Source organism: Acomys russatus, chromosome 6 (assembly GCF_903995435.1).
Source record: "Acomys russatus chromosome 6, mAcoRus1.1, whole genome shotgun sequence".
Classification (NCBI taxonomy): Eukaryota; Metazoa; Chordata; class Mammalia; order Rodentia; family Muridae; genus Acomys; species Acomys russatus.
The window spans coordinates 61,630,921-61,656,515 of record NC_067142.1 but is presented as its reverse complement, the minus strand read 5'-3'; the positions used below and the strand labels follow the sequence as shown (position 1 = coordinate 61,656,515).

The window sequence follows — 25,595 nt, the reverse complement described above, 5'->3', positions numbered from 1 at the left end:
TTAGCAAGGTGATTTTTTAAATTAAAAAAAAAATTTTTTTTAAAGCTTCAATCAGCAAGGTGATTTTGAAAGTGTTTGGTTCCTACAAGCTGGGAAGAAAAGTTCTTTGGATGTTGCCCTCACTGCACGCCCACCCAGGCCAGGCACGGAGCCCAGAACCTCTGGAATGCTAGCCAAATGCTTTACCACTGAATTAGACCTCTATTCTCAAGGGAAAGTATTTGTAAGCTCATTACAATTCCATCTAATTATACTGCACAAAAATCAAGATTTACATAGATTATACAACCGGAATTGAACCAAGGCTCTCCAACCTTAAACTAGAGCTTATTTTTCTGTTTTCTTTAACAGACTGATTATACAACTCACACATGCTCACTGTAGAAAATATGGAAAATGTAGGAGGAAGAAGAACAGTATAAAAACTGTCCTGGTTGACAACCCTATCACTTCCCTCCCCAGCCCCCCCTCCCCCCACCTCCCTGACACCCCCCCCACCCCCCCACCCGTGCCCTTGGGTGCTTTAAATTGTATGCAGTAGGAGGCCCAGGCTGAAATCTTATACAGCCTCTGAAACCTGGGTAAACCCTAAGGAGCTGGAAGAACTGAACTTTCATAGCAAACATGCAACTTCTGTAAAAAGAATTGTGGGCTCATTTGGGTCATTTCCTTGCTGGACAGATGAGGTGTGGAGTGGCCACGTGTTCAGGTGTTACCTAATGCCTTTGCTGAAACAGGATCATGGACACAGAAGTGTTCTAGAAAAACAGGTATATGTGTTGCCTGGCAATGTAAGGTTCTGGATACGGTTTAAGAGAGGTCACCCTCTTGAGTGAAAATGCACCGGAACTTCAGTGTTGTGAGCTGACTTCTGGGAGCCTGAGGGTCACTTAAGAGATGGGAGTCAAAGGGCCACGTGGTAAAATCCTCTAGCTTTTCTCTTCTGGTCACATGGAACACAGACTGTCTTTCACTGGGTTCCAAAGTGAGTTTTAGGTCACCTTATCTTTTAAAATGCATCCTGTTTCTATCCAAAGTCCTGGCAGGACGCGTTCATGCATGCTTGTAATTCCAGCACTTTGGAGGGGGAGGCAAGAGAATTAGGGGCTAAAGAATAGCCTTGGCTACATAGCAAGTTCAAGGTCAGCCTGGGTGACATGAGACCCCCATCTTCAAAAACAAAACAACAAATGGTGAACAAAATCCTACTAAAATGACTGTTATATGCCTTTTTTAAACCCTAGTATTTTTTCCCTGGTAATACTGTTTCCCTCTCTCAGAATGTTTTTGGGCAAGAACTCTTATCAAAGATGCACTTCCCACACTGCTGATGCCCTACAATTTGTTTGTTTGTTTTGTTTTTGTTTTAAGTTTTTGGTTTTCAAGGCAGGGTTTCTTTGTGTGGCCTTGGCTGCCCTGGACTAGCTTTGTAGACCAGGCTGGCCCACAATCTCCTACAATTTATCTTTGGATATAGCTTTAAGGAGAAAGTGTGTGAACCTTATTTCCTTGTGTGTGTAGAATACAGCCTAAAGAGACTGGATCATGGGCTGGAGAGATGGCTCAGAGGTTAAGAGCCCTGGCTGTTCTTCTAAAGGTCCTGAGTTCAATTCCCAGCAACCACATGGTAGCTCATAACCATCTATAATGAGATCTGGTGCCTTCTTCTGGTGTTCAGGCAGAATACTGTATAAATAATAAATAAATCTTAAGAGAGAGAGAGAAAGAGAGAGATTGGATCATTAACTGAATCAAACTGAGGAATGCCTGCAAATCTTCCAGTCTATTCTAAGAGGGTCATAGGTCAAAGAAGAGGGTGACTGGGGCTCCATCTACTTTCAGTCACTACAAGCACTTCTTGGAATGGAAAACAAGGCTTTGGGGGAGGGTAAGAGTGGGTACCCTCCCTTCTCTCTAGCTTTATGAGTGTGGGTATCTTGGCTTACTGATATAATTGCTGCATGCCTTAGAGTGGGCTATTTTTGTTGGCCCAAGTGCTTTGTTGTACAGCTTGGAAATGACTGGCTTCCTTCAGGCTTTGCCTACCATTCCTCCAAAGCAGTGGTTCTCAACCTTCCTACCACTGTGGCCCTTTAATACAGTTGTTTATGCTGTGCTGAGCCCCAAGTATAAAATGACTTTCATTGCTACTTCATAACTGTGATTTTGCCCCCATTATGAATCATAATACAAATATTTTTAGAGACAGAGAGTTGTCAAGGGGGTTGAGACCTACAGATTGAGGGCCACTGCTCCAAAGACAGGACAGAGCCTCAAGGGGTCCGACACAGTTGTGACTAGGTTTTAACTTTGGATAAGTCTTTCAAGGATGTTAAATCTAACAGATGGGAACAGCAAGGGCTACTCCAAATAACTGTCTTCAGGATTTATATTCAGGCTGCACTGGGTCTCTTCTTTCTCAAGTACATAGCTGCCTCATTTAGATCTGCTTCCTTCTCTTTGAGAGAGTCCCTAGCCCCAAGATTGTAGAAGAAGCATACAGAGGGTTGAACCCTGTGCATGCTAAGCCCACTGAACTGCACTCCTAAGCCCTTCTATACTTAAATATGAAAGGTAAAGTGGAATTTCTGGAAGAAAAGCTAGTAAATACTTTCAAAACATATGGATGAGGAAACACCTCATAAAATAGCGCACAGAGAAACACAGGTATAAAACAAAAGATGGATAAATTGAATTACATTGCAGTTAAGAATTCTGTACATTAAATAAAAAAAAAAAGCACTTGCTTTAACAAAGCAAACAGTTGAAAATGGAATGAGACAGAGATAATTAGCAAGGCCTCTGTACACAGATGATGCACAAATTTGTGAAGGGTTCCACATTTAAAGAAAGAGAAACCTAGTATGGTGGTTTGGAATAGGCTTGGAATACCGTTGCTCCAGAGGTAGAGACAAGAGGGTCATGAGTTCAAAGTTGTCCTCAGGCAGATAGCCAACTCAAAGACATCTTGGGTTGTATGGACTTTGTCTCAATAACAGTCGTCAGTACAACAAAAATACAAGCCAGATCCTGTCTCAAAAAAGAAAAAAAAAAAAAAACAAAAAAAAAAAACCTAGCCCAAATGAAAAATAGGAGATTTGTATAATCATTTTATTTAAAAAGATGAATAAATAACCAAAAAGGAACTCAGCCACATCAGGGCCAGAATCTGTAAGTCATGAAGACTGACAGCAGTGGCCGTTGGCAAAGGTGAAGGATCATGGCATCCTCTGTCCTGACAATATCACTCATATATACATATATGCACACATGTGTATGCATGTACATATATGTTAGGCAAAAGTGCACGTGCATGCGTAGTTATCTTCTTGTTTGTGGTGGTGGTAGTTGTGGTTTGAGATGGTGTCATACACTATGGCAGACTTCTTGCCCCAGCCTCCTGAGAGCTGGGATCAGGAATCGCACCTTATGTGGTTTCTGGGGATTTGAACTCAGGTCCTCAGGCTTACATGCCAGACACTTTATCCACCTGACCTTATTTTTCTATTTCTTGACCTGGGTGATAAGTATATATCTTCATTTTGTCATAACTCATTAGGATGTGTGCTTCTCATTGGTATCCTTTTCTTTCTTTCTTTAAAATTTTATTTAATTTTAATTTATGTGCATTGGTGTGTCTTTTTTTCTTTTTGTTTTGTTTTTTGAGACAAGGTTAGCCTTGGCTATCCTGGACTCACTTTGTAGACCAGGCTGGCCTCGAACTCACAGCGATCCACCTGCCTCTGCCACCCGAGTGCTGGGATTAAAGGCGTGCGCCACCACGCCCAGCTAGGTGCCCTTTTCTATATGTCTTGTTAGAGAGTTCAATAAACAAGTTCTAAGAATTGAGAGCTTGTGCAACAAGCATGAGGTCATGAGTTAGTCTTTAGTTGCCCCCCCCAAAAAACAAAAAGGGAGAAAGTTTTCAAATCGAGGCTCACTACCTACCCAGCAAAGGATAACCCTCATATCTGTTGCAGATGAGATATGCCATACCAAACATGCTAAAGGGAGAAAAAGAGAAAAGATGTTAGATTCAAAACAGAAACGCTGAGAGCAAAAGTGACTAGTGCTATCTTTTTCTTTTTTCCATCTCTATCGCGTTTCTATTCCCTGGCCGCATATACCAAAAGAAGGAAGGACAGGGTCTACTTGTAAGACAGTCCAAACAGCTTCTGTGCCACCTGTCACCATAGTAGCTGTCACACTGTACAGTTGCTGACTCTTGGCCCTGAACTCTAGACAGGAACCCTTTGGGGGAGATGGAGCCCACCCGTCTTGGATGTGCTGCAGGGCCTCCCATTCCTGGAGAGACTCTACAAACTGCCCGAGAATAGCTCCATTTGCAGAACACTCACTATGTTACGTGCTTACTACTTGTCTTTTTTTTTTTTTTTTAAACGAGTATCTTTAATTCTGACAAAAAAGTTACTAAGAAGTATGACTCCTGTGTTTGGACTGTAGTCCAGTGGGAAAACAGTTGCACATGTGATGCCTTAGGTTCAATCCCAAGTGCTACCAAAATTAACCCACAAAACTCAACCAACCAGCCAACCAAAACAAACAAATAAACAACAACAACAACAAAACCTCAGGGGAAAAAAGTATCACTCTAATGTTCATTTTACAAATGAGTAAACTGAAGTGTGGAAACGTGTCTGGCATCCCACATAGCTAACGGTGACAGTGTCTAATACAGGCAGGGTAAATATTAGTGTTAATTTTACTTGGGATCGTTCCCTTCTCTGTTCTGCCATGCTTCTTTGCCATATTCTCCCGTGCTCATCAAACTGTGAACATTTCAGGGCAGAAACCAAGCTCTATTTATAGCAGAACCTGTGTTTCTATGCTTTTTCCCCCCCTGAAGAGATGGCACAGAAAAATCCTGAAGACCTCAGGCTTTGTGGCCTGTGTGGTAGTTGGCTGTATGTAGTGGCCCACTCTGTTACCCCTACCTCCACCTGCAATCCTTTGTTGTCTAGTTGGGCATGCCTTCCCTCTCTGGCATTAACTTTGTGAATGCTCTGACAAATCAAACGTCAGCAAATATGAGACAGGGGCTTGAGAACCACTTGCATGTGAGCCAGCTGTCTCTTTTCTTCACCTATTGCTGTGACAACATGCCTGGTGGAGGATGAGACAAGCTGATCTAGTTCTGCAAGCCCAGCTGCCCTAACTGTCTCAGCTGATGGCATCATCGATCAGCCAAGAGCCCCAGGCATGTGAGGAAGCAGTGTGAGATCAGCTCAACGGAGCCAGTATGAATAGTGCCCCATGTTTTTCTGCAAAAGAAAAACTCTGTTAATTATGTTGGAGGTGTAGCTCAGGCCAGCATGAACAAGGCTACAGATTTGAGTCCTAGTACTACCAAAAAAAAAAGTTTGCTGTTTTGTACCATTGAGATATGAAGTTTTGTTACTGTGGCAGTTTGAATCCTGTGCAGCCCTGGTTATCCTGGAACTCACTTTGTAGACCAGACTGTCCTGGAACTCAGAAATCCACCTGCCTCTGCTTCCCTTGTGCTGGCATTAAAGGTGTGTGCCACCACCACCTGGCTGAACAATTTTAAATCTAAAGGGATATCCACACTTCTAAGCTAGGCTTTAGCAAAGACCCAGGAACAATATCTTATCCTCTTTTAGCCCTCTTGATGCTGGGCCTAACAGTTAACATAATGAGCAGGGATAGAATGGTGACCAGGTCCATTTGGTGAGTACTGAAATCGGGGACTCTCTCTTCTGCTTGCACAGATGCTATAGAATTGACCTCAGGCTCTGAGGCCTACTCGAAGAAGGAACTCTCCCATCTTGCTATAATATCAGTAGAGTGGAGAAAGATGGAAGATGTCTGAAGTCTGGACCGTGGAGGACTCAGGTGTCTGGGAAGATACAGATTTCAGCTTCATGAAATGGTGTTGAATCTCAAACTGGGCGTCAGTTGTTTGCTATCAAAATCTCCCCCTTTACCAAAGATAAAAACAACCCAATGCCCACACTCACACTTTCTCATTGAGGCCCAAACACTGGTACACTGGTCCAGAGTCTGCAACTCCTTTCATAACTTTCTTTGGAAGCTCTTTAAAAAAGTAGGCCGGTAGGTTGCTGCCATCATAGGTGACAGAGTCGCAGGTCACGATGCCTGGGTAATACATCATCATCCGGGCAGCGATATTGACCTTCTGACCAATGACTACCACAGGAAGGAGAAAGTGCAAGAGGAAAAAAAAAAAAAAAAACAAACCCCAAAGCTGTTAAACTCCATGTAACCTGAGGAGACTCCCCAAATGGCCCTTTCCCTTAATTTCTTCTGCCTGTCGTGAATGGCACATGAGGTTAGGCTTCAGCTGGCCAGTGCCTGTTTCAAACAGTCTTCAACAGTTAACCCAGCTAGTAACAAACTTTCTCTCTCACCCAGGAGACCAAGAGGATGGTCTGTTTACGGATAGAGAGATCTTAAGCGTAGAGAGGTGTTTGTGAGGGGGATGACCTGAGGACTCTTGGATAAGATGTAGCGGACAGGCACTGTGTTGGTCTAAGGGAACTGACCCTCGATATGGTGTATGCCTAGTGGATGAAACCTCACTTGGTGTGTGTTTGTGTGTGTGTGTGCGCGCGCGTGCACGCGCACGAGTGCACGCGCACGGGTGCACATGTGTCTTGTTTGGTTTGTTTGTTGTGGTAGTTTTTTTCTTTTTTTAAGCAGAGCCTTTCTGTGGTCTGGATTGGTCTCAAAGGTAGTAGTGCTGAGCCCTGCAGGCAATCATCTCAGTATAGGAATCTAATCCAACCATTTCCTGAGAGGCCGGTGAACACACCACAGTTTGGCCCGTTCTGCCTGGTTTCCTGTCTCCTGCCCCTTGCCCCTTGTTCCTCCTTTGTATACTCCTGTATTTATCATCACCACCTTGAAGAGAGGGTAAGATTCCAGCTCCGCCATTCCTTCTGATGTAGCTACACTGCTTCACGATCCCTCTCTTTTTTGATAATTAAATCATTTCAATGAGTAAGCAGATCTGGCTCTTGGGGCTTCTGGAACCAGGCCTGCTGGCCAAGGATTCTGAAAATATCCCCAATGGCTGGCTTATAGGTTAAAAAAATTTTTTTGAGAGGCAGAGGCAGGAAAAGCTCTGAGTTTGAGGCCACCCTGGTATGTAGAGTGGGTTTCAGGACAGCTAGGGCTATACAGAAAAACCCTGTCTCCAAAAAACAAAACAAAAAAAATTTAAAAATTTATTTTATTATTTTATATGTATGAGTGTTTTGCCTGCATGTATGTACAGTGCCCTCAGAGGTCAGAAGAGGGCCTCAGATTAACTGGGATTCGAGTTACATATAGTTGTGATCCACCATGTGGGTTCTGGGAAAGTAACCTCATACTTTTTATACTGCTCACCCATGGCACCAGAAACACACACACACACACACACACACACACACACACACACACACACACACACATGCTTTGTTCCACCTGAAAAGACTATAAACTCTCGAAGGGTTGATCCCATATCACATCTTCTTTTTTCAGTCCCTCTCACAAAGCTATGCCTGTTGAAAGAAGAGTGAACCTAGGCTGGCTCTACACACCTGTGTACTCGTGTCTCACGGTGTGTCCTACGATCCCACAGAAGACAATCCCACTGGCAACACCGATGGAGACAGTACTGATGCCATAGGGAGAGAGAGAACGATGATGAGTGTTTACAAAAAAGATGAGGAGCAAAGAAAACATGCTAAAGATGGGGAAATAGGAGAGGAAGGTAAGGAGAGGCTGTTTCAAATAGATAATTCTATTTTCTACACCCAGTTTGGGACAGTTATACACAGCTGAGAAATGTGAAAGAAAGAAAATTTGAGGCAATGAACCAAGTTATTCATTCTTTCTCTTCTTTCTAGCTTCATGTACCCCACCTTCTCTGTTCCTTTAAGATAGCCCAGGAACTACTAGACTCACCGGATCTTGTGGACCCGAGAGCAGAAGTCAAATATATCCACAGCACTTTCCAAGGCGTGAGTGATCTCGTCAGGCGCCTTTTCCCCAGGGAAGCCGAAGACACAGAGGAAGGAGCACCCCTGTAAGTGAGTCGGCAAACACAGCTCACTCTGTGCCATCCAGCAGGCCTAACCAAGAGATGCCACAGCAATGTTCCCTGCTGACCGGGCTTCATCCTATGTCTGCCACATCTGTCTTATGCTTGGTAAACACAGTAACTTCTAGGGTACCATCAGCGTTGCAGCTCCCATGTTTGTGAAAAGACTTATCTTTCCTCCAGAAATAGCTCCTGTTGAGCTGCTGCTGCTGCTGGTGTGTGTGTGTGTGTGTGTGTGTGTACACGTACTCATGTCTGCTCTTTCCTGTGGACAAGGCCTTGGGCTTTGAGGCCAAACATTTGAGTCTAAGAGGCACAACAGAGAGGTGGAAGTGGCACCATCTCAGAAATAGAACTTGTCAAAATGGCTTAGAGCAAGCTCGCCTTTCGTTCCTGCAGTAGAGGCAGGCAGGTCCCTGTGAGTTAGCCTGGCCTACATAGCAAGTTTCAGGACAGCATGGAACACAGTGAGGCCCTGTCTTTTAAAAGCCAGAAGGTGCATGCATGTCTGCATACACTGCGCGCTGTGTGTGTGTGTGTGTGTGTGTGTGTGTCTGTGCACACATACACACTGGCATGTCTGTGCATGTGTTTGTCTAGAGAGATGACTCAGCTCTTAGAGAGGACCTAGGTTCAGTTCTCAGTACCAGGTAGTAGCTCTTACTCATCTGTAACTCCAATTCCAAGGGCCACGATGCCCCTCTTCTAACCCTGCTGCACTCCAAGCATGCATCTGATGCACAGACACACATGCAGGACAAGTACTCATATATATGAAATTAAAATTAATTTTAAAAAAATTTAAAAGATGGCTCAGTGAGTAAAGGCAGACCTACATGGTGGAGGAAAAGAAGTGAGTCCTGGAAATTGTCCTCTGGCCTCTACATGTATGCCTTGGCACGTGTGTACCCATGCACATACACACATAAAAATAAAATGATTTAAAACAAAATTTTTAAGTGTAATCATAGGCAGGCATTGTGGCACACACTTTTACTCCCAGCACTTGGGAGGCAGAAGCAAGCAGATCTCTGATCAAGGCCAATTTGGTCTACAGAGTGAGGTCCAAGACAGTCAAAGTTGCATGGTGAGGACCCTGTGTCAAACAACAACGAAGAATAATGACAGGCTTGGTTTTGTTTTGTTTTTTCAAGACAGGGTCTGTCTGTGTAGCCTTGGCTGTTCTGGATTCACTTTGTAGACGAGGCTGGCCTCGAACTCATAGCGATCCACCTGCCTCTGCCTCCCGGAGTGCTGGGATTAAAGGCGTGCGCCACCACGCCCGGCTGACAAGGCCTGTTAATCTAGGTAAAATGTTGAGGAGAACGACTGTCATGTTGGCCATGTATGAGCCGCTGCAAAGACTGGTACCCTACAGTAAATATCCCATTGTCTATTCTCCCTACCTTGCCAATGTCCTTGGCTATAAGTGCTACCCTTGCACTACTGGTAGGTTTCGCATTGTGTAGTTTCGTACTTACCTTATCAAACATGAAGACTTTATTGATCTGGCCACGGAAGACCTTCAAGACAGAAGTGATGTGCACACAGGCAGCCTGGATGGCCGAGCCTATGACTTCTGCTTTGTCTTGCTCTTTAAACATCAAGTTCACAAACACAATCGTCACGGGACGAAGCTCAGACAAGTAGCCTCGAAGCTGTTTGTCGTCAATCTGCAAAGCAGAGGGCAGCCTTCTGCAGTGTGTGCCCTAGGCAGGAGAACCTTTTGACGCTGCCCTACCCTGTACCCAATGTCACTCCTGGGAAGACAGCCTCTTGAGACTCGGCGGCAACTGGAGCTATGGCAGTGTGAGACATGGTCTGCACAACCGGCCACGGGAATACATAAGCCTCTGTCTTCTGTAAGTTGTTTTGGTCATGATGTGTTATCAATGCAATAAAAAATACCTAAGACCCAGACCCAAATCTACACCAAAGAACGGGTTAAGCTTTTTCTCCCCCTAAAATGTATCAACTCAGATGTATCCTAGTCAATTGTACTCCAGTTATGTCAGAGGTCAGGGTTGGGGTGTGGCTCAGCCCACACTGGATCTCACCAACACTAGTTTGCATGTGCAAAAAGGCAAACTGTGCCTTCTAAGTGAACCTTTAGAGAGAGTTCATTTACCACCTGTGCCTACCCACTGTTGCACATGCAATCGATTAAAACCAGAGGCGTACTTTCAGATCCACCAGCTGCGGTGGAGCCACTGCCAAGATGCAGATTTGTGTGAAGACCCTTAGGGGGAACGACCATCACACTTGAAGTTGACCGGGATCCAGGATAAGGAAGGAATTTCTCCCGACCAGCAGAGGCTGATCTTCGCTGGTAAGCAGCTGGAAGATGGCCATACTTTGACTACAACATTCAAAAGGAGTCCACCCTTCACCTTGTGTTGGGACTTCATGGTGGTGCTAAGAAAAGGAAGAAGTCTTACACCACTCCCAAGAAGAATAAGAGGAAGGAGGTGAAGTTGGCTCAGCTGACATACTATAAGGTGGATGAAAATGGGAAAATCAGTTGACTTGGTCGAGAGTGTCCTTCTGATGAATGTGGTGCTGGAGTTTTCACGGCTAGCCACTTGGACAGACATTACTGTGGCAATCGTTGTCTGACTTACTGCTTCAACAAACCGGAAGACAAGTAGTTGTGTATGAGTTAATAAAAAAGAAGGAACTGATGTTTAAAAAAAAAAATCAGAGGTGTTATGAGAAGAGACTTGTATAATAACGATGATACGTAACTTAGTACGTCAGTCAAATTAGAGAGCTACCCATATCACACCCCTTAGCAATCAAACTCCTCTATCTTTTGCACTCTGTAAGAGGAAGGCCCAAACAATAGCCAGAGCACCTTTATGAGTGTGGTCCGCTGTTGTCACGCAGCATATGCTTTCTGGCCTACACTATTACTTTACTCTGAAAATGGCTTCCCTGCTGCTTTGCAAACCCATGTGCACTTGTTTCCATGGTTTGTGAAGATGCCCAGAACCTGGAGACACCTGGCCAAACCCTGAGCACTGGTAACACGTTTCTTCTTGCTGCACAGCATGCTTATGAATAATGCTTCCTTTAATTGCAACCCCCCTTCTCCCGTTCCATCTTTCCCTCCTCTTCCTCTTCTCTCTTCTCTTCCTCCTCCATTCATTTCTTTTCTCATTCATTATGATTTTACAATGTTAGAGATGGGACCCAGAGCCTTACACAGGGTAGGCAAATGCTCTACCACTGACTGAGCCACACACCTCCCCTAATTCTCTCCTCTCTCTTTTTTTATTTCTCCCTCCTTCTTTCCCTCCCTCCCTTCCTCCATCCCTTCCTTTGTTCTTTCCTTTCTTTCTCCCCCTCTCTCTTTCTTTCTTTTTATTTTTTTTTTGTTTGTTTTCTTGTTTTTCTTTTACAAGATAGGGGTTCTCAGTGTAGTCCTGGCTGTCCTGGAACTTGCTGTATAAACCAGGCTGGCCTCAAACTCAGAGATCTGCCTGCCTCTGCCTCCTGAGTACTGGGACTAAAGGCATGAGCCACTACCTGCCTGGCTCACCTCCCTTTATTTTTAATATCCTGATTTGGATAATAATTTTTGAAGTCACCTATACATAGAGAGTATGAAATGAAATTCCTAGAACAGAAAAGCCATGGCACAAGAATCTGCAAGGCTGCTTAACTGATTGGTAGAACTTCATGCTCGGAGAGTTGAACTGCTACAGACCCAGGTCTTGTACTATCTGTAGACCCCTAAGGAGTCTCCAGTGCTTCCTTCTTGAGTCCTGCTGGACACCTAGTTATTGGTTATTGGAGGTGAGACACTTGGAACCTGTTAATGTAACAGACCCCAAAGCTCCTAGCACCCTCCATACTAAGAACAATATCAGAAAACATGAGATCCATGGCACAGATCTCCACATTTTGCTATCATCCACCTACCTGATATTCCCACTGATATACTTGAAAAATATCTTGAGTTTGACTATCTCTTGTTCTATGCCCGTGAAAGACTTTTCATGTTGGAACATGTTATTTGGGGCAACCCAAATCTGTGTCCCAAGACCATTGTCTCTTCTCTTTGAGCCAAAAAAATTATATATATATATACACATGCACACACATATATGTATGTATGTATGTATGTATATATATAAACTAGAAACATTTATTAGCTTCTGTGTTTTTATTGTTTTGTCTTTCTTGCTGTCAAAGAGATTCCTGCCACCTCAAAAACCAAGCACATTGGATTGTGAAAATACCTGCTTCAAAATGATTTCCATCACGTACTTTTGAAGGGACAACTCGAGTTCAGGATCAGACTCCAGCATGCAGGCAAGCCTTAGGAAGTCTGAGGGGGCAGAAGGAAAGGGCAGGCTCAGGGATGCTAGCGATTGGAGTCTTCTTGTCCCCATCCCCTGAGGCAGTGTTCCTTAGGGTTTCCTGGAGAGACCCGGGACTAAAGGGCCCAAGGGAAATCCTCAGAAGGCTTCTTATAGGTCGTGGGTTTTTCTAAATTCAGTTGCATGTGGCTCAGTGCCAGAGTTGAATTAAAATGCTCTGTAAGTTGGGGAGATTCTTACTTGAGGATTTGATCTTGAGTTTTGCACTGCAGGCGTCTTAGGTAGCTCATTGTAGTCATAGGGAAGCTTGACGTGAATTGAGTGGTTTGGGAAGAACGGAATAGAAAAGACTAGAACGGTCAAGGACAGCACTCTGAGAGAGGCCCCCAACATTTAAGGAAGGGGATGGGAACTAGCAAAGGTCACTGAAGATGGGTGGTTTGGGCGATTAAAGGCAAAACTAAAGCAAATACTGTTAGAGTCCCACAAAAAGAAATGGTATAGTATCCATGAGATTATTAATCTAAGTCAACTGTGGTGCTTGTGCCTGTAGCCCTAGCAACAGGGAAGCTGAGGCATGAAGACTGCTTGGGCCTGAGCCAGAAAGGTCAAGGTCAACCTGGGCAACATATCAAGAAACTATCTCAAAACCAAATCAAACCAAGAGTAAACAACAACAACCAAAGCCATACTGGGGTGAGGGGCGGGGGTGGGGAGGGGCAGACCACTTCTCATTTTCCACAACAGTAATTTTAAGTACCTAGGCATCTTCCTGCCCTGGCCACCACAATTCGCACTTATCATCTTTCAAACACCGGTGAGACAAAAGACAGAGCATCCCTGACTCCTACGTGCGCCCAAACTTCTTGTAAGTTTCTATGTATCTATCTATGTTATATGTTTATTGGTTCTTGAATCCCTCATTTACACACTCACTAATAGGTGTGCATTGCATGTGCCTTGGAATATGTTTGGTAATTGAAAGTGGAGGTAGGAATCAGTAATTCCAGGTCACTCTTTGATACATAGAGGGTTTGAGGCCAGAAGAGAGCGTCTCAGAAAACAAAACAATAAGGAAACCTAAGAATATTTTGGTGTGGCATGTAGCTCAGGATAAAGCACTTGCTTAGCATACACAAAGCCCTAGGGTTGAGCCTTTACACATCTGGGTGGGGAAATTAATCCAAAGGCAACCACCTAGGCCAGGTTGGGGTTGACTGCCTAACAGAATACGAGACCCTGAGTTTAAACAAAGCACTATAAAACCAAGTAAACTAAAATTTCCAAACAACAATAGAATTCAAAGCCACCACCTAGGGTCAACCACCTAGGATGAAGCCTAGGAAGAGATCAGTAGACTCTAATTAATGGTGTAGCTAGTAGGTTTGACACGTTCTCAGATAGAGGAAGAGGGTAAATATTGGATGTCAGAGAAATAAAACAAATTTCGCACAAGAAACTGAGGCAGGAGGATCCCTTTGAAGATAGTTTGAGAATAGCCTAGGTAACTATAAAAGAACTATTTCTTAAAAATTAAGAATGGCCGGGTGTATGGTGGCAGATGCCTTTAATCCCAGCACTTGGGAGGCAGAGGCAGGCAGATCTCTGATGACAGCCTGGTCTATAAAAATGAGGGAGTCCAGGACAGCTAAGGCTACACACACACACAAAAAAAAAACCCTGTCTCGAAAAACAAAACAAAACTAAAAAAATTAAAAATGGAGCTGGGCCTGTGATTCAAATATCTGAGAGGCAGACAGAGCCAGAAGAATCAAGAGTTTAAGGCCATTTTAGGGTATATAACAAGAGCCCCAAATAAAATTAAAAATAAACTTAAAATTAAAGCCTGTAGAGTAGGTAAATGCATACCCCAAAGCATATGCAATACATATTTGTTGGTAAATAAAGTGAGGATATACAAGGACACATAAACACATGACACCAACAGATACAAAGACACTTATGAGACATTTGAGGGGAAATGGGAGCTAAGGATGCCTTGTATTTTGTCTCCTTAGTGTTCTGAAGACGATGGATGGGAATCAGTGGGCAATAGAGGAAGGTGGGTTATGCGCTTAGTGTTGCTCTTCTGGAGAACGGGAAGTCTGTTTCCTTCATGGCAAGGCCAAGGGCAGGGCTCTGTTAAGGAGTGCATCCACTTGTCACAGAGCCACTGACATTGTCATAGGTCCCTACTGACCACTGCAAAGGCAAAGGGTCTACTTACTTTTGTGGTCACCAGAGGGATAATAATCCATGAAAGACATACACTTTGTGAAAAACTCGTCGAAGTTAAAAGTTGGAGGTGGTTTTAGGAAGCTAACCTGGATAAAACAAACAGTGAAGTTTGTTATTCTGAGGGTTGTGTGGCCTGGGGAAGATCGTTTCACAGCAGAACAGTCTAGCACAGGACATGGACTGGTGGGCACATTCAAAACTGGCCCTTAGAGTTTCAACCATCCTTGTGTCTTGGCCTCTCAAGTGCCAGAATTATAGGTATGAGCCGCTAAGCCCCATTCTTTTTGCTATTATTCTTATTCTTATTACTGTTAGTAGTGGTGGTAGTATCTTTCAGTACAGGGGATTTTTTGAGACAGTATCTCACTATGAAGTCCTGGATTACCTAGGATTCAGTATACAGGGCAGGCTGGCCTGGAACTCACAAAGATCCATTTATCTGCACTTGCTGAGTGCTGGGATTAAAGGCCCAGGGCCTTGTTTTCTACCACCGAACTATGTCCGCAGCCCTGTTCACTTGTTTGTCTGTTGCTGTTCGAGATAGGGTCTTGCTAAGTTAGCTTCAAATCTGTAAGGTTAGGCTCCCAAGTGCTGGGACTGCAGGTATATGTCACCATGTCTGGCCACTAGTTTGTACACTGTAATTTTGAACAGGCTATAGTGCAGTAGTGCAGGCCTGTAACCCCAGCTACTCGGTACACTGAAGCAGGAGGAAGGATTAAAAACAAACAAACAAACAAACAAACAAACAAACAAAAAACTAAGGGTTTCCTATTCTGTGAAGTTCAAGGACATTCTGGGCTACTTAGTGAGACTTTGCCTCAGAGTGAAAATTCTTCATCTTCACCATCATCAAACTGAGGCTGGTACTCAGTGAGACACGGTGCCCGCCTAGCATGTGTGTGGTTCTGCCCTTCAGTACTGTCAAAAACAAAGAAAAAGAAAATCTGTTGAAATTACAAAGCCTCAGGTGCACAGCTCAGACTGAACATGTGCTTAGCTCCAAAGTCCTAGGTTCAACTTTTAGTTCAAAAAGAAAAGAGGAAAATTTAAATTTTTTCCAATTAGTTTTTAAGACCTTAAAGATCAGTATATACACGCACTCATTGATATTTTTCCACCCTGAGGGCCTTTGTTCTTCCTTATGTCTTTCTGAACATTTTAATTCAAATAAAACGAGATAGCCATAGCCCCTTCTCTTCTCTCTTCCTCCTTCTTCTCTCCTCTTCTCCTTCCTTCCTCCATCTCTTCTTTCTTTTCTCTCAGCAGTATGATACAGAATTGGAGGTTATTATCCACTGAGGTATGGACATTAGAGAGAAGCAGAGGGACCCCTAGAAGAAGGACAGTATACACTCCAAAAATAAATAAATAAATAAATAAATAAATAAATAAATAAATAAAATGGATGTAAGCCTCACAGGAGAGATTCTAACTCCATTTCTTTCTTATAAGTGTTAAAAACAAAGAATGTTAATGCTTTAAAAGGTCACAGGAAAACTGTGAATTCTGTAATATGATATGTTGGGATGGGCGGGCACCTCCTCTGATATTCCTGCCTCCCAAAATGCAGAAATCTAGGCCAACAAGGAGAAAGCACCACGCAAACCAGACGGGGATGTATTGAGCAATAGCTGACAGTCCACCAGGGTTAGGAGGTTATTGGGTAGAGAAAATAAGCACTACCATTCATGGGGCACACACTGAAATCCCTGCAGTCGGGAACTGGAGGCAGAGGGATTACTGTTTAAGGCCACCTTTAGCTATACAGTAAGTTCAAGGTCAGCTTGGGATAAATGAAATCCCTGTCTCAATAAACAAACAAATGACAGGCAGACATTCCAACCCCCAACTGACCTCATGTCACCTCATTGCTTCATTTACCCTCCATGGGGCGGGGGCATTTACTTCTTGAGCCCAGCGGCCCTGACTCCTCCCAAGGGACCTGTCCTTAGGCTAACCCAGACTCCAGTCAGCCTGCTGGCCCACACTGCACTCTCACCTTAACTGCTCTCTGATCCGGAATCCTCTCAATTTCAATCATGCTCCGGTCACAGAGCTGCCAGCAGTTTGGTGACAGAATGACATCGTTCATTTGGGCCATGCTCTGGGCCAGGCGCACATCATCCACCGCTTGGCCAATCACCAGAAAGTAGTTGCGTGTTTCATCCCCGAAGACCAGCATGGTGATGTGGCCCGCAGCCAGTCCTGAAGAAGACAAGCAATGGGTTTGCACAATACATTCTGAGTTATTTCTCAGAAGCACTGGAGCTTAGAAAAATCAGAATCTTGATGTGCCCACAAATCCTCTAAGCAAAAATCCAATTTTTAAAATGTTACATAGAAATCAGAGGGTGCCTGTTCCGGGTCCCAACACTTCCAAATGTCCCTTCTTTCAAACCTAGAGAATACAATTCCTAATTTTCACCTTTTGATGAAACTTTTTTTTAGTGTTGAGGGGATGCTTTGAGACAAGGTTTCTCTGTGTAGCCCTGGCTGTTTTGGAATTCACTGTAGACCAGGCTGGCCTGGAACTCAGAGATCTGCCTGCATCTGCCTCTCAAGTGCTGGGACTAAAGGCATGAGCCATCACACCCAGCTTGGTCACACTCTTCTTCTTTTTTTCTTTCTTTTTAATTAATTTATTCTTGTTACATCTCAATGGTTATCCCCTCCCTTGTATCCTCCCATTCTTCCCTCCCTCCCACTTTCCCCTTACTCCCCTCCCCTATGACTGTGCCTGAGGGGGACTTCCTCCCCCTTTATATGCTCATAGGGTATCAAGTCTCTTTTTGGTAGCCTGCTATTCTTCCTCTGAGTGCCACCAGGTCTCCCCCTCCAGGGGACATGGGCAAATATGAGGCACCAGAGTACGGGTCACACTCTTCTTAAAGGTTTCATCCAAAGTTATCTAATCTTTTCTTCAATTTGCACTTAAGGGCAACAGAAAAATAATGTCGGTAATTTCTGTTTGGGGAGAATTTTTATTTTTATCACAGATTGAAGCTTCAACTGAAAACTAACTTCAGGTCTAAAGGGTGAATGAAAATAAATAGGTATTTGAAAGCCAGAAGGTGTATCCCAACAATGGCTTCTCTAACTGTTTTCTTTCTTTCCAAGACAGGATCTCTCCCGCTATATAGACCAGGCTCTCTTTGAACTCACAGAGATCCTCCTGCTCCTGAGTGCTAGGATTAAAGGCATATACCCCCATGCCTGGATTCCTCTAATTATTTTTAAATTGGGAAGTGAAGGTTTTGGTAACTGAATAATAGTACAGGTATACTGTAAAACATGCATATGAAAATTACATATATTATATACACATATATACACATTGTATATGACAGAGTGCTCTTAAATTATTATAATCAATGTAATCAAAGTTTGTTTTTCCATCTTTGCTCTTTGTACTGATTCTGTCTGATGACTGTAGCCTTGGCTGGGTCTCAAACTCCCACCAATCCCCCAGCCTTACTCTCCCAAGTGCTGAGATCATAGGAGTGCACACACCCGACCCCACCCCAGCAAACAGTGCTCACTTGTTGATGCTGATTTCCCTATGTGTATGTATGTATGTATGTATGTATGTATGTATATATATACACATTTTGTTTTCTATCTTAAACACACAACTTACACTTACTTACTTACTAGAGGAAAAGATGAAAGATGCGAAAACATACCTCTCTGCTAGGCCCTCACAAGACACATGAAGGCTTTGGTTACTACCTTTTCCCCCCCTGAGACAGGGTTTCCTGTAGCTCAGGCTGGCCTCTGGCTTGGTATGGAGCAGAGACTGACCTTGAACCCCTTATCCTTTTGCTGTCACCTCCCAAGTGCTAGGATTACAAACATGTGCCACCAGGCCCAGACAGAGTTATTTTCATTCTAGGAAGTATATACTGCATTATCCTCTCTGAGGGAACTTGGAAAAAATGTGTTGGGGCACCCACCAGAGAAGACTGCTCAGACACGGGTTTAAGGCAATAGAAGCTCTTTATTATCTGGCAAGCCCTTTCAGGGTGAGCTTCTAAGCACAAAAACCATGTTCTGGGTTCACACACTTCAGTTAACAAGAGCAGTTAGACAGAAGCAGAACTACAGAGGTTAAAAAGCAAGGTTAGTACATTTTGAGACTTTCCCAGAACGATATGGACTTTGATGGATTAGGCCTTTGTTTTAGTTTTGGCACGTGGTGCTGGCTAGATTAGGCCTTTGTTTTAGTTTTGGCAGATAGTGCTGTCTGTGTGCCAAGTTTTATGGCCTGAATGGCACTTCCATCATGGAGTCAGTTGTGCTAAGGTCTCAGGGCCTACTAAAGTCTGGGGCCCTGTTACAAACAAAACAAAACAAAAAACCCCAACACATCCAGTATTGTAATGGCTGATCTTTTAAAGAATATATTTATTTGGAAAATTCAAAAATTGGCATAAAAAGATAGATTACCTAAGACAACAGTTCATTAGATAAAGAGAAATAATCACTTGGATAACCTATGATGATCCCATGAGTTCTAGCATTTGTGATTTCATTCTTTTTAAATTATTACTCTATGTGTGTGTGTGTGTGTGTGTGTGTGTGTAAGAGAGAGAGATCACAACATGGCACATGTACAGAGAGGACAACTCTGTAGAGTTTGCTCTCTCTTTCCACTCTTATATAGGGCCTCATAGCCACTCAGCCATCCTGCCGGTCCGGACATTTGAGATTTCTAAGACTGATAAACTTCAGCTGCCAAAGGCATCACCTGCAGCTCTCGCCGTTACTCAACGTGCACATAGCTCAGAATCCTCATGGCAACCACATTCCCTAAATCCTGTTGCCATGATGAAATAAAAATGACACAGTGCATTCGGTGTCTTTGTGCAGCGTGGGACCACGGGAATGTCCTCAACACGCCCAGTGTAAACATTGGGCTGTGCTGCAGGCATGGCTTGGTAATCTCTTTATCATTCCTTTTTACAGGAAGATCACTGCATTTGAATGAGGGTTTTGCCAACATGTATGTATAGATACTGTGTGCACACCTGGCGCTGCCGGGGGTCAGAAGGGGGAGCTGGGTTCCCTAGAACTGGAGCCGTAGGTGGTTGTGAGGTGCCATGTGGGTACTGGGAACTGAACCTGGGTCCTCTGGATGAGCCTCCAATGTTCCTACCTGATGAGCCGCTTCTCCAGCATCCGTACGTTATTCTTATGAAGTAACAGATGACCAGTCTTATGGCATCGCTGAGTCTATGCAATGACAAACTAGTCTCTTTGTACTTAATGCTAGGCAACCTTGACAAACAGCAAGATATAACAGTGATAGCGGTTTCTTTATTCTAGAAACAGGCTAGCTGTGATGGCGCATGGCTATATCCATATGCCCTGGATACAGAGTTGTCCTCTGACCTCTCTGTACACGTGCCATGTTGTGATCTCTCTCTCTTACATGGTGCTTGGTATGCACCATGTACCAGGCAAACCATATGTGGCTTGGGCTGTCTGCAAATGCTATATACAGCCGAGGATCGGCTCCTTGAGGTGGTTAAACAGTTGAGGATAACCTTGAACTTGTCATCTTCCTGCTTCTATCCCACAGAGGCTACAATTAAAGGCAGGCACCCTCCATCACACCTGGTTTATGAAGCACCGGGAACAGAACTCAGGAAATCGTACACTGTACTCTTGCAACTGAAGCTACACCCCTGGTGATCTTATACTTCTGATCCCCCTGCCTCCACTCTCTGAGTGCTAAGATTATAAGCATTGCCAGCATACTCGGATTATGTGATTCTTGGAATCCTGTGCATCCTGCATGCTGGGCCACCACTCTACTAATTGAGTTACATGCTCTCCAAGCCCGGAAGACTTTATTTCTTGAGACAAGATTCCCTGTATAGCCTAGGCTGGCCTCAAACTCAATAGTTTCCTGTATGCCCTGAGTGGTAAGAATACAGCCATCACAGCTAGCCTGCTTTACTTCTATAATAGCCTACTCTCTAGACATCATGAGCATCTCAAATTCAGTTAGTGAGTGAGCAAAAAGTTTGTATTCTGGTCAGCCTGATTCTAAAGCATCTTCTAGGAGTGAGAAGTCACGTCCTAACTGCTGTAACATCTGTCCTTTCTCAAACCTTTTGGTTGCTTATTTTTTGAGGTTGTCCTGTTATGTTGCCCAGGCTGGCCTCCAACTTTCAGCCATCCTCCTGCCTCAGCCTCCTGAGAGGTGGGGATTACAAGCACATGTTGTTATGCCCAGCCTCAGATGCCTACCTATCTTGACTCGGATATCCAGGCCTTCTTCAACCTCCTTGGCCTCAAACAAGCCATGGATCTCCAGACTGCATTTAATTACCACCGTGATGATGTTCTTCAGTTGCTTTCGTTCTACTTTCCACAGGGCCAGCAGCGCGTCACCTTTAAGAAAGACACTCCGGGGGCTTTAGTCCTACTCTGGAGATCAGTGCCTTATGCATGAATAGTGCATAAACATGTGCTGCTTCAAATGTTTCTCAACCCGCTCCCTGACCACGGCTCCCTGAGGGGCCTCCTTTGTGACAAGGACAGGCTCCTCAGTTCTTCCTTTTCTACCCTTCCTGTCTCGGTCAGCTTCCTTACCTGCAAATTTTAGGATGTCTCCTCCAAAAATCAATACTTCTAAAAGAAAGAAGAAGGAGAGAGAAAGAAAGTTTAAGTCAACCCGATTCTTTAGTGAACATTGCTAGTTAGTAAAACAGAAGTAGGCTTGGGAGCATGGTTGTACATGTCTGTCTTCCTAGCCCTTGGGAAGCTGAGGTAAGAGGATCACTGTGAGTTTGAGGACAGACTGTGGGGCTACATAGCTAAGTCTTAGACTCTTAGACTCTGCCTCAGAGGGGGAGGGAGACAGGGGAGAGAGAGAGAGGAGAGAGAGGAGGGAGGGGGGGAGAGAGAGAGAGAGAGAGGGAGAGAGAGAGAGAGAGAGAGAGAGAGAGAGAGAGTCTCTGCCTCCCAAGTGCTGGGATTAAAGCTGTGCGCCACCACCACCTGGCTTAATTGGGGATTTTGTTTGTTTCTTTATGTGCATGTGTGCGTGTGTGTGTGTGTGTGTGTGTGTGTGTGTGTGTATGAGCATACAGAGACCCCTGGAACTGGAGTTACAGGCAGTTGTGCTTTTTTGTTTTGTTTTGTTTTGTTTTGTTTTTTTCGAGACAGGGTTTCTCTGTGTAGCCTTGGCCATCCTGGACTCACTTTGAAGACCAGGCTGGTCTCGAACTCACAGAGATCCGCCTGCCTCTGCCTCCCGTGTGCTGGGATTAAAGGCATGCGCCATCACGCCCGGCTTACAGGCAGTTGTGATCTGTTCAATGTGGGTGCTGGGAACTGAATCTTCTACAGAAGCAAAAAGCACTCAACACTAAGGCCTCCCCAGTCTTTTTTGTTTGTTTTTATTTGAGATTGGGTCTCACCATGTAACAAAGGCTCGCCTAAAACTCACTGTGTAGCATAGACCGGACTGGAACACGTAGCTATTCTTCAGGCTCAGCTCTCAAATGCTAGGATGAGAGATGTGAGCTATCATCTGATCTCTCCCCCACCAGCCCCTCCTTCCTCTCTGTCTCCGCACCCCCCTTCTTTCTGTGTGTGTGTGTGTGTGTGTGTGTGTGTGTGTGTGTGTGTGTGTTTGCTTGTAATTGAACTGGGGGTCTCAAACATTTGTTGCCTTCTGGGAAAGTGCTAGTATGTTTTTGGGGTTGAGAGAGACTGAGACAGTCTCATAACTTAGACTAGCTAGAAGTCACTGTGTAGGTCATGAAACCTCACATTTACAGTCTTTCTGCCTCTGTTTCCTAAGTCTTGGGGCAGAAGGTTTTGTTTCTACATTTAGGGAACATTAGTCTGGAGTTAGAGAGATGGCTCAGTGGTTAAGAGCTCTGGCTGAGCCTGGCGGTGGTGGCACACACCTTTAAATTCCAGCACTCAGGAGGCAGAGGCAGGCGGATCTATGAGTTCGAAGCCAGCCTTGTCTACAGAGTAAGTTCCAGGGTTACACAAAGAAATCCTGTCTCTAAAAACAAGGCCCTGGCTGCTTTCCAAGAGGATTGGGTTTGATTCCCAGCATCCACATGACAGCTCATGACACCTTCTTTTGGCCTCTGTGGGCACCAGGCATGCATGTGGTATACAGACAGGCATGCAGGCACAATACCAATACACAAAATAAAAAAAAAAAAGTTTTTAAAAAGAGCATCAATCAAGGTATCGAGGCTTGTTTTTATAATCTCAGTATTGGGAGGCTGAGGCAAGAGGATCGATTGCTTTGAGTTCAAGATAAGAAGTCCCAGGTCAGTCTGGGCTATAGACTCTTAAGCACAACACGTCCTTTCTCTCGTGTAGTGTTATCAGTGAGGCTTGGTCATATTCCTTTAGCCATATTAATGGCATATTAAAAGTAGTGATGAAGGCTCAGTTTGCTTTTCCTTGCAGTGATAAACACCATGACCGAAACGGCTGTGAGAGGAAAGAGTTTCTTTTAGCTTATTTCTAGCGGTCCATCGTAAAGGGAGTTTATGTAAGAATTTCGGCTAAGAGTTCAGCAGGAAACATGGAGGCAGGGATTGAAATGGAGACCATGGACGAGTGCTGCTTATCGGCTTGCTCTCATGGCTCACCCAGATTGCTTTTTTGGTTTTTGTTTTTTTCAGGACAGGGTTTCTCTGTATAGCCTTGGCTGTCCTGGATTTGCTTTGTAGACCAGGCTGGCCTCGAACTCACAGCAATCTGCCTGCCTCTGCCTCCCTGAGTGGTGGGATTACAGGTATGCGCTACCACATCCAGATTGCTTTTTTATATGACCTAGGACCCACTGCCCAGGAGAAGCACTACCCACAATGGGCTGGGAACTCCCATATCTATTATTATTGTTGTTGTTGTCAGGGATCTCTGACAGAGATCCTCCTGCCTCTGCCTCCTGAGTGCTGGGATTAAAGGCGTGTCCATCATGCCTGGCCTTCCTACATCAAGAAGATGCCCCCAATGACTTGCCAACAGGCCAATCTGATGGAGGTATTTTCTCAGTCAATGTTTCTTCTTCCCAGGTGACCCTAGCTTGTATCAAGTGGACAAAAACAAACAGAGAAACCACTTGCAGAAGGACGGCATATTTTTCCTGGAGAACATGGAGAATGCTAAGTAGTTGTACGAGGACCAACAGAGCAACGACCTGAAAAACTCTCCGGCAAAAAGGCCTGAGATCACTTACTCTCCACTATGGCGCTTATATAGTAGTTGAGAATCTCCACCAGCTGCTCCGCCCCTCGGTCCATGTACATAGCTGTGCTGAATTTCTCAGTCATTGCAGTGAAACCTGTAAGAAACTGCAGCTGGTTTCCTAGGAGTCAAGCCGAAGCCACCAGAGGGCTCCACCGGCCTGCAGTGGGATCCACGGAAAGTGACAGCGCTTCACAGGACCTTAGGGTGTGGCCAGGCATCAGCCATGCAGCATTTAGAGGGCTAGGGGTCAGGAAAAGCCATCTCTTCCTTCTAGGTTCCTAGTGTCTACAGTGATAACAGCATAGCATTGAAAATGAAAGGTTTTTGTCCTGTGGTTTAGAGGCCACACATCTTTCAAATTCTTCTCAAGAGACAGGTTTAGTATTAGGCTGTAAATGCAAGCAGATCATCTCTCAAGTTTGTCTGTTTGTCAGGGGTGTGTGTGGGACTTGTGAGGCAGGGGGACAGGCTATGAAATCTGGACAGGGACACTGGAGCCAGAAGTCCCAAATGGGGAATTTGAGTGTCTTAAAGACATGCCTGTGACTGAACACTGAAAGTGATGGGAGACGTCTGGGGTCAGAGGTCAGTCTCCTGCACAGTGAGATTAGTGGCCATGATGCTGCAGTAGCCTGGGGGTTTGAAAATGGTGTCCCAACTGCCATCATAACCTTGCATGTGACTTCTGGTGTGTGTCTGCTGCTCACCCATGTGACGCAAGCATCCCCTTTGCACTTGCCTGAAATATCAACAAACATCAGAACTCCATCAAAACATTTCACTGAAGGCCGCTCTGGAGCGAAATCTCCGTAGACAATGAGGTCTGGTAAGTGAGCTGCTATTTTGACAATGGCCCGGTCTTGTAATTCCTCCCTCCGAGCACTCATGTTCAAGGACAACAATCAGAACTTTTCAGCCCAAGGACAACGGTCAGGATTTTTCAGCGCCAGGAAGCTGTCCCCAAGTAGGTATTCTAGAAACAAAAGATGGGAATGAAGGAGACCTAATATATATATATATATATATATATATATATATATATATATATTTTTTTTTTTTTTTTTTTTTTTTTTTTTCTCCAATGGTTTTGTTCCACCCTATGCATGGCTTTACTTAAATGACTGAATTGTGGCAATGCTAGAGTTGGTGACAACCCGAAAGGATTACTTTTCTGCTTCTGCTTCTTCTTCTTCTTCTTTTCTCTCTCTCTCTCTCTCTCTCCCCTCTCCCTTTCTCCCTCTCTCCTTCCCTGTCTCTCCCTCTACTCTTCCTTTCCCCTCCCCCTCTCCTCCTCCCCCTCTCCACTTCTCTCTTTCTGCCTCTCTCTCCTTCTTTCTCCCCCTACCACTCTCCCCTCTTCCCCCTCTCCTTTCCCTCTCCCCTCCCCCTTCCCCCCCCCTCTCTCTTTTCTTCCCACCCCACCCCTCTCTCTGAGACAGAATCTCACTACATAGTCCTCATTGGCCTGCAACTCACTATGAAGACCAGGCTGGCCTCTAATTCATGGAGATCTGCTTGCCTCTGCCATTAGGATCACTTTTCTACATAGAGGGAAACCCGTCACAGACTAGACTTCCAACCCAACCCAAACAGCTGCAACAATAAGCACACTATGAAGGGCAGCAGTGAGCCCATTCATTTCCATGAAAGGGTAAATCCCCGCTGGGGGTTGGGTGGGGGGACAGTAGCCCTGCTCAGTTTAGGTA

General features: G+C 44.6%; 1 protein-coding gene and 1 non-coding gene across 2 annotated transcripts in view; one reads left to right on the top strand and one right to left on the bottom strand.

Moving 5' to 3' along the window:
* Adcy10 (adenylate cyclase 10) overlaps window positions 1-24,799 on the bottom strand; it is a 66,104-nt gene extending 41,305 nt beyond the window's left edge. Inside the window, exons 1-12 of the mRNA XM_051147768.1 lie at window positions 24,629-24,799; window positions 23,879-23,983; window positions 21,256-21,294; window positions 20,911-21,054; window positions 16,655-16,860; window positions 14,642-14,738; window positions 12,334-12,422; window positions 9,571-9,762; window positions 7,954-8,072; window positions 7,587-7,663; window positions 6,000-6,189; window positions 3,949-4,004 (exon numbers count right to left, since the gene is read on the bottom strand). Coding sequence (XP_051003725.1) covers window positions 3,949-4,004; window positions 6,000-6,189; window positions 7,587-7,663; window positions 7,954-8,072; window positions 9,571-9,762; window positions 12,334-12,422; window positions 14,642-14,738; window positions 16,655-16,860; window positions 20,911-21,054; window positions 21,256-21,294; window positions 23,879-23,983; window positions 24,629-24,776 — 1,462 coding nt within the window. The 5' untranslated portion in view covers window positions 24,777-24,799. The remainder of the gene's footprint in view (window positions 1-3,948; window positions 4,005-5,999; window positions 6,190-7,586; window positions 7,664-7,953; window positions 8,073-9,570; window positions 9,763-12,333; window positions 12,423-14,641; window positions 14,739-16,654; window positions 16,861-20,910; window positions 21,055-21,255; window positions 21,295-23,878; window positions 23,984-24,628) is intronic.
* Window positions 2,745-2,847, top strand: LOC127191274 (U6 spliceosomal RNA). The gene has a single exon (XR_007830887.1). It is a non-coding gene; the product is annotated as a U6 spliceosomal RNA (small nuclear RNA).
* Window positions 24,800-25,595: the final 796 nt, after the last annotated feature.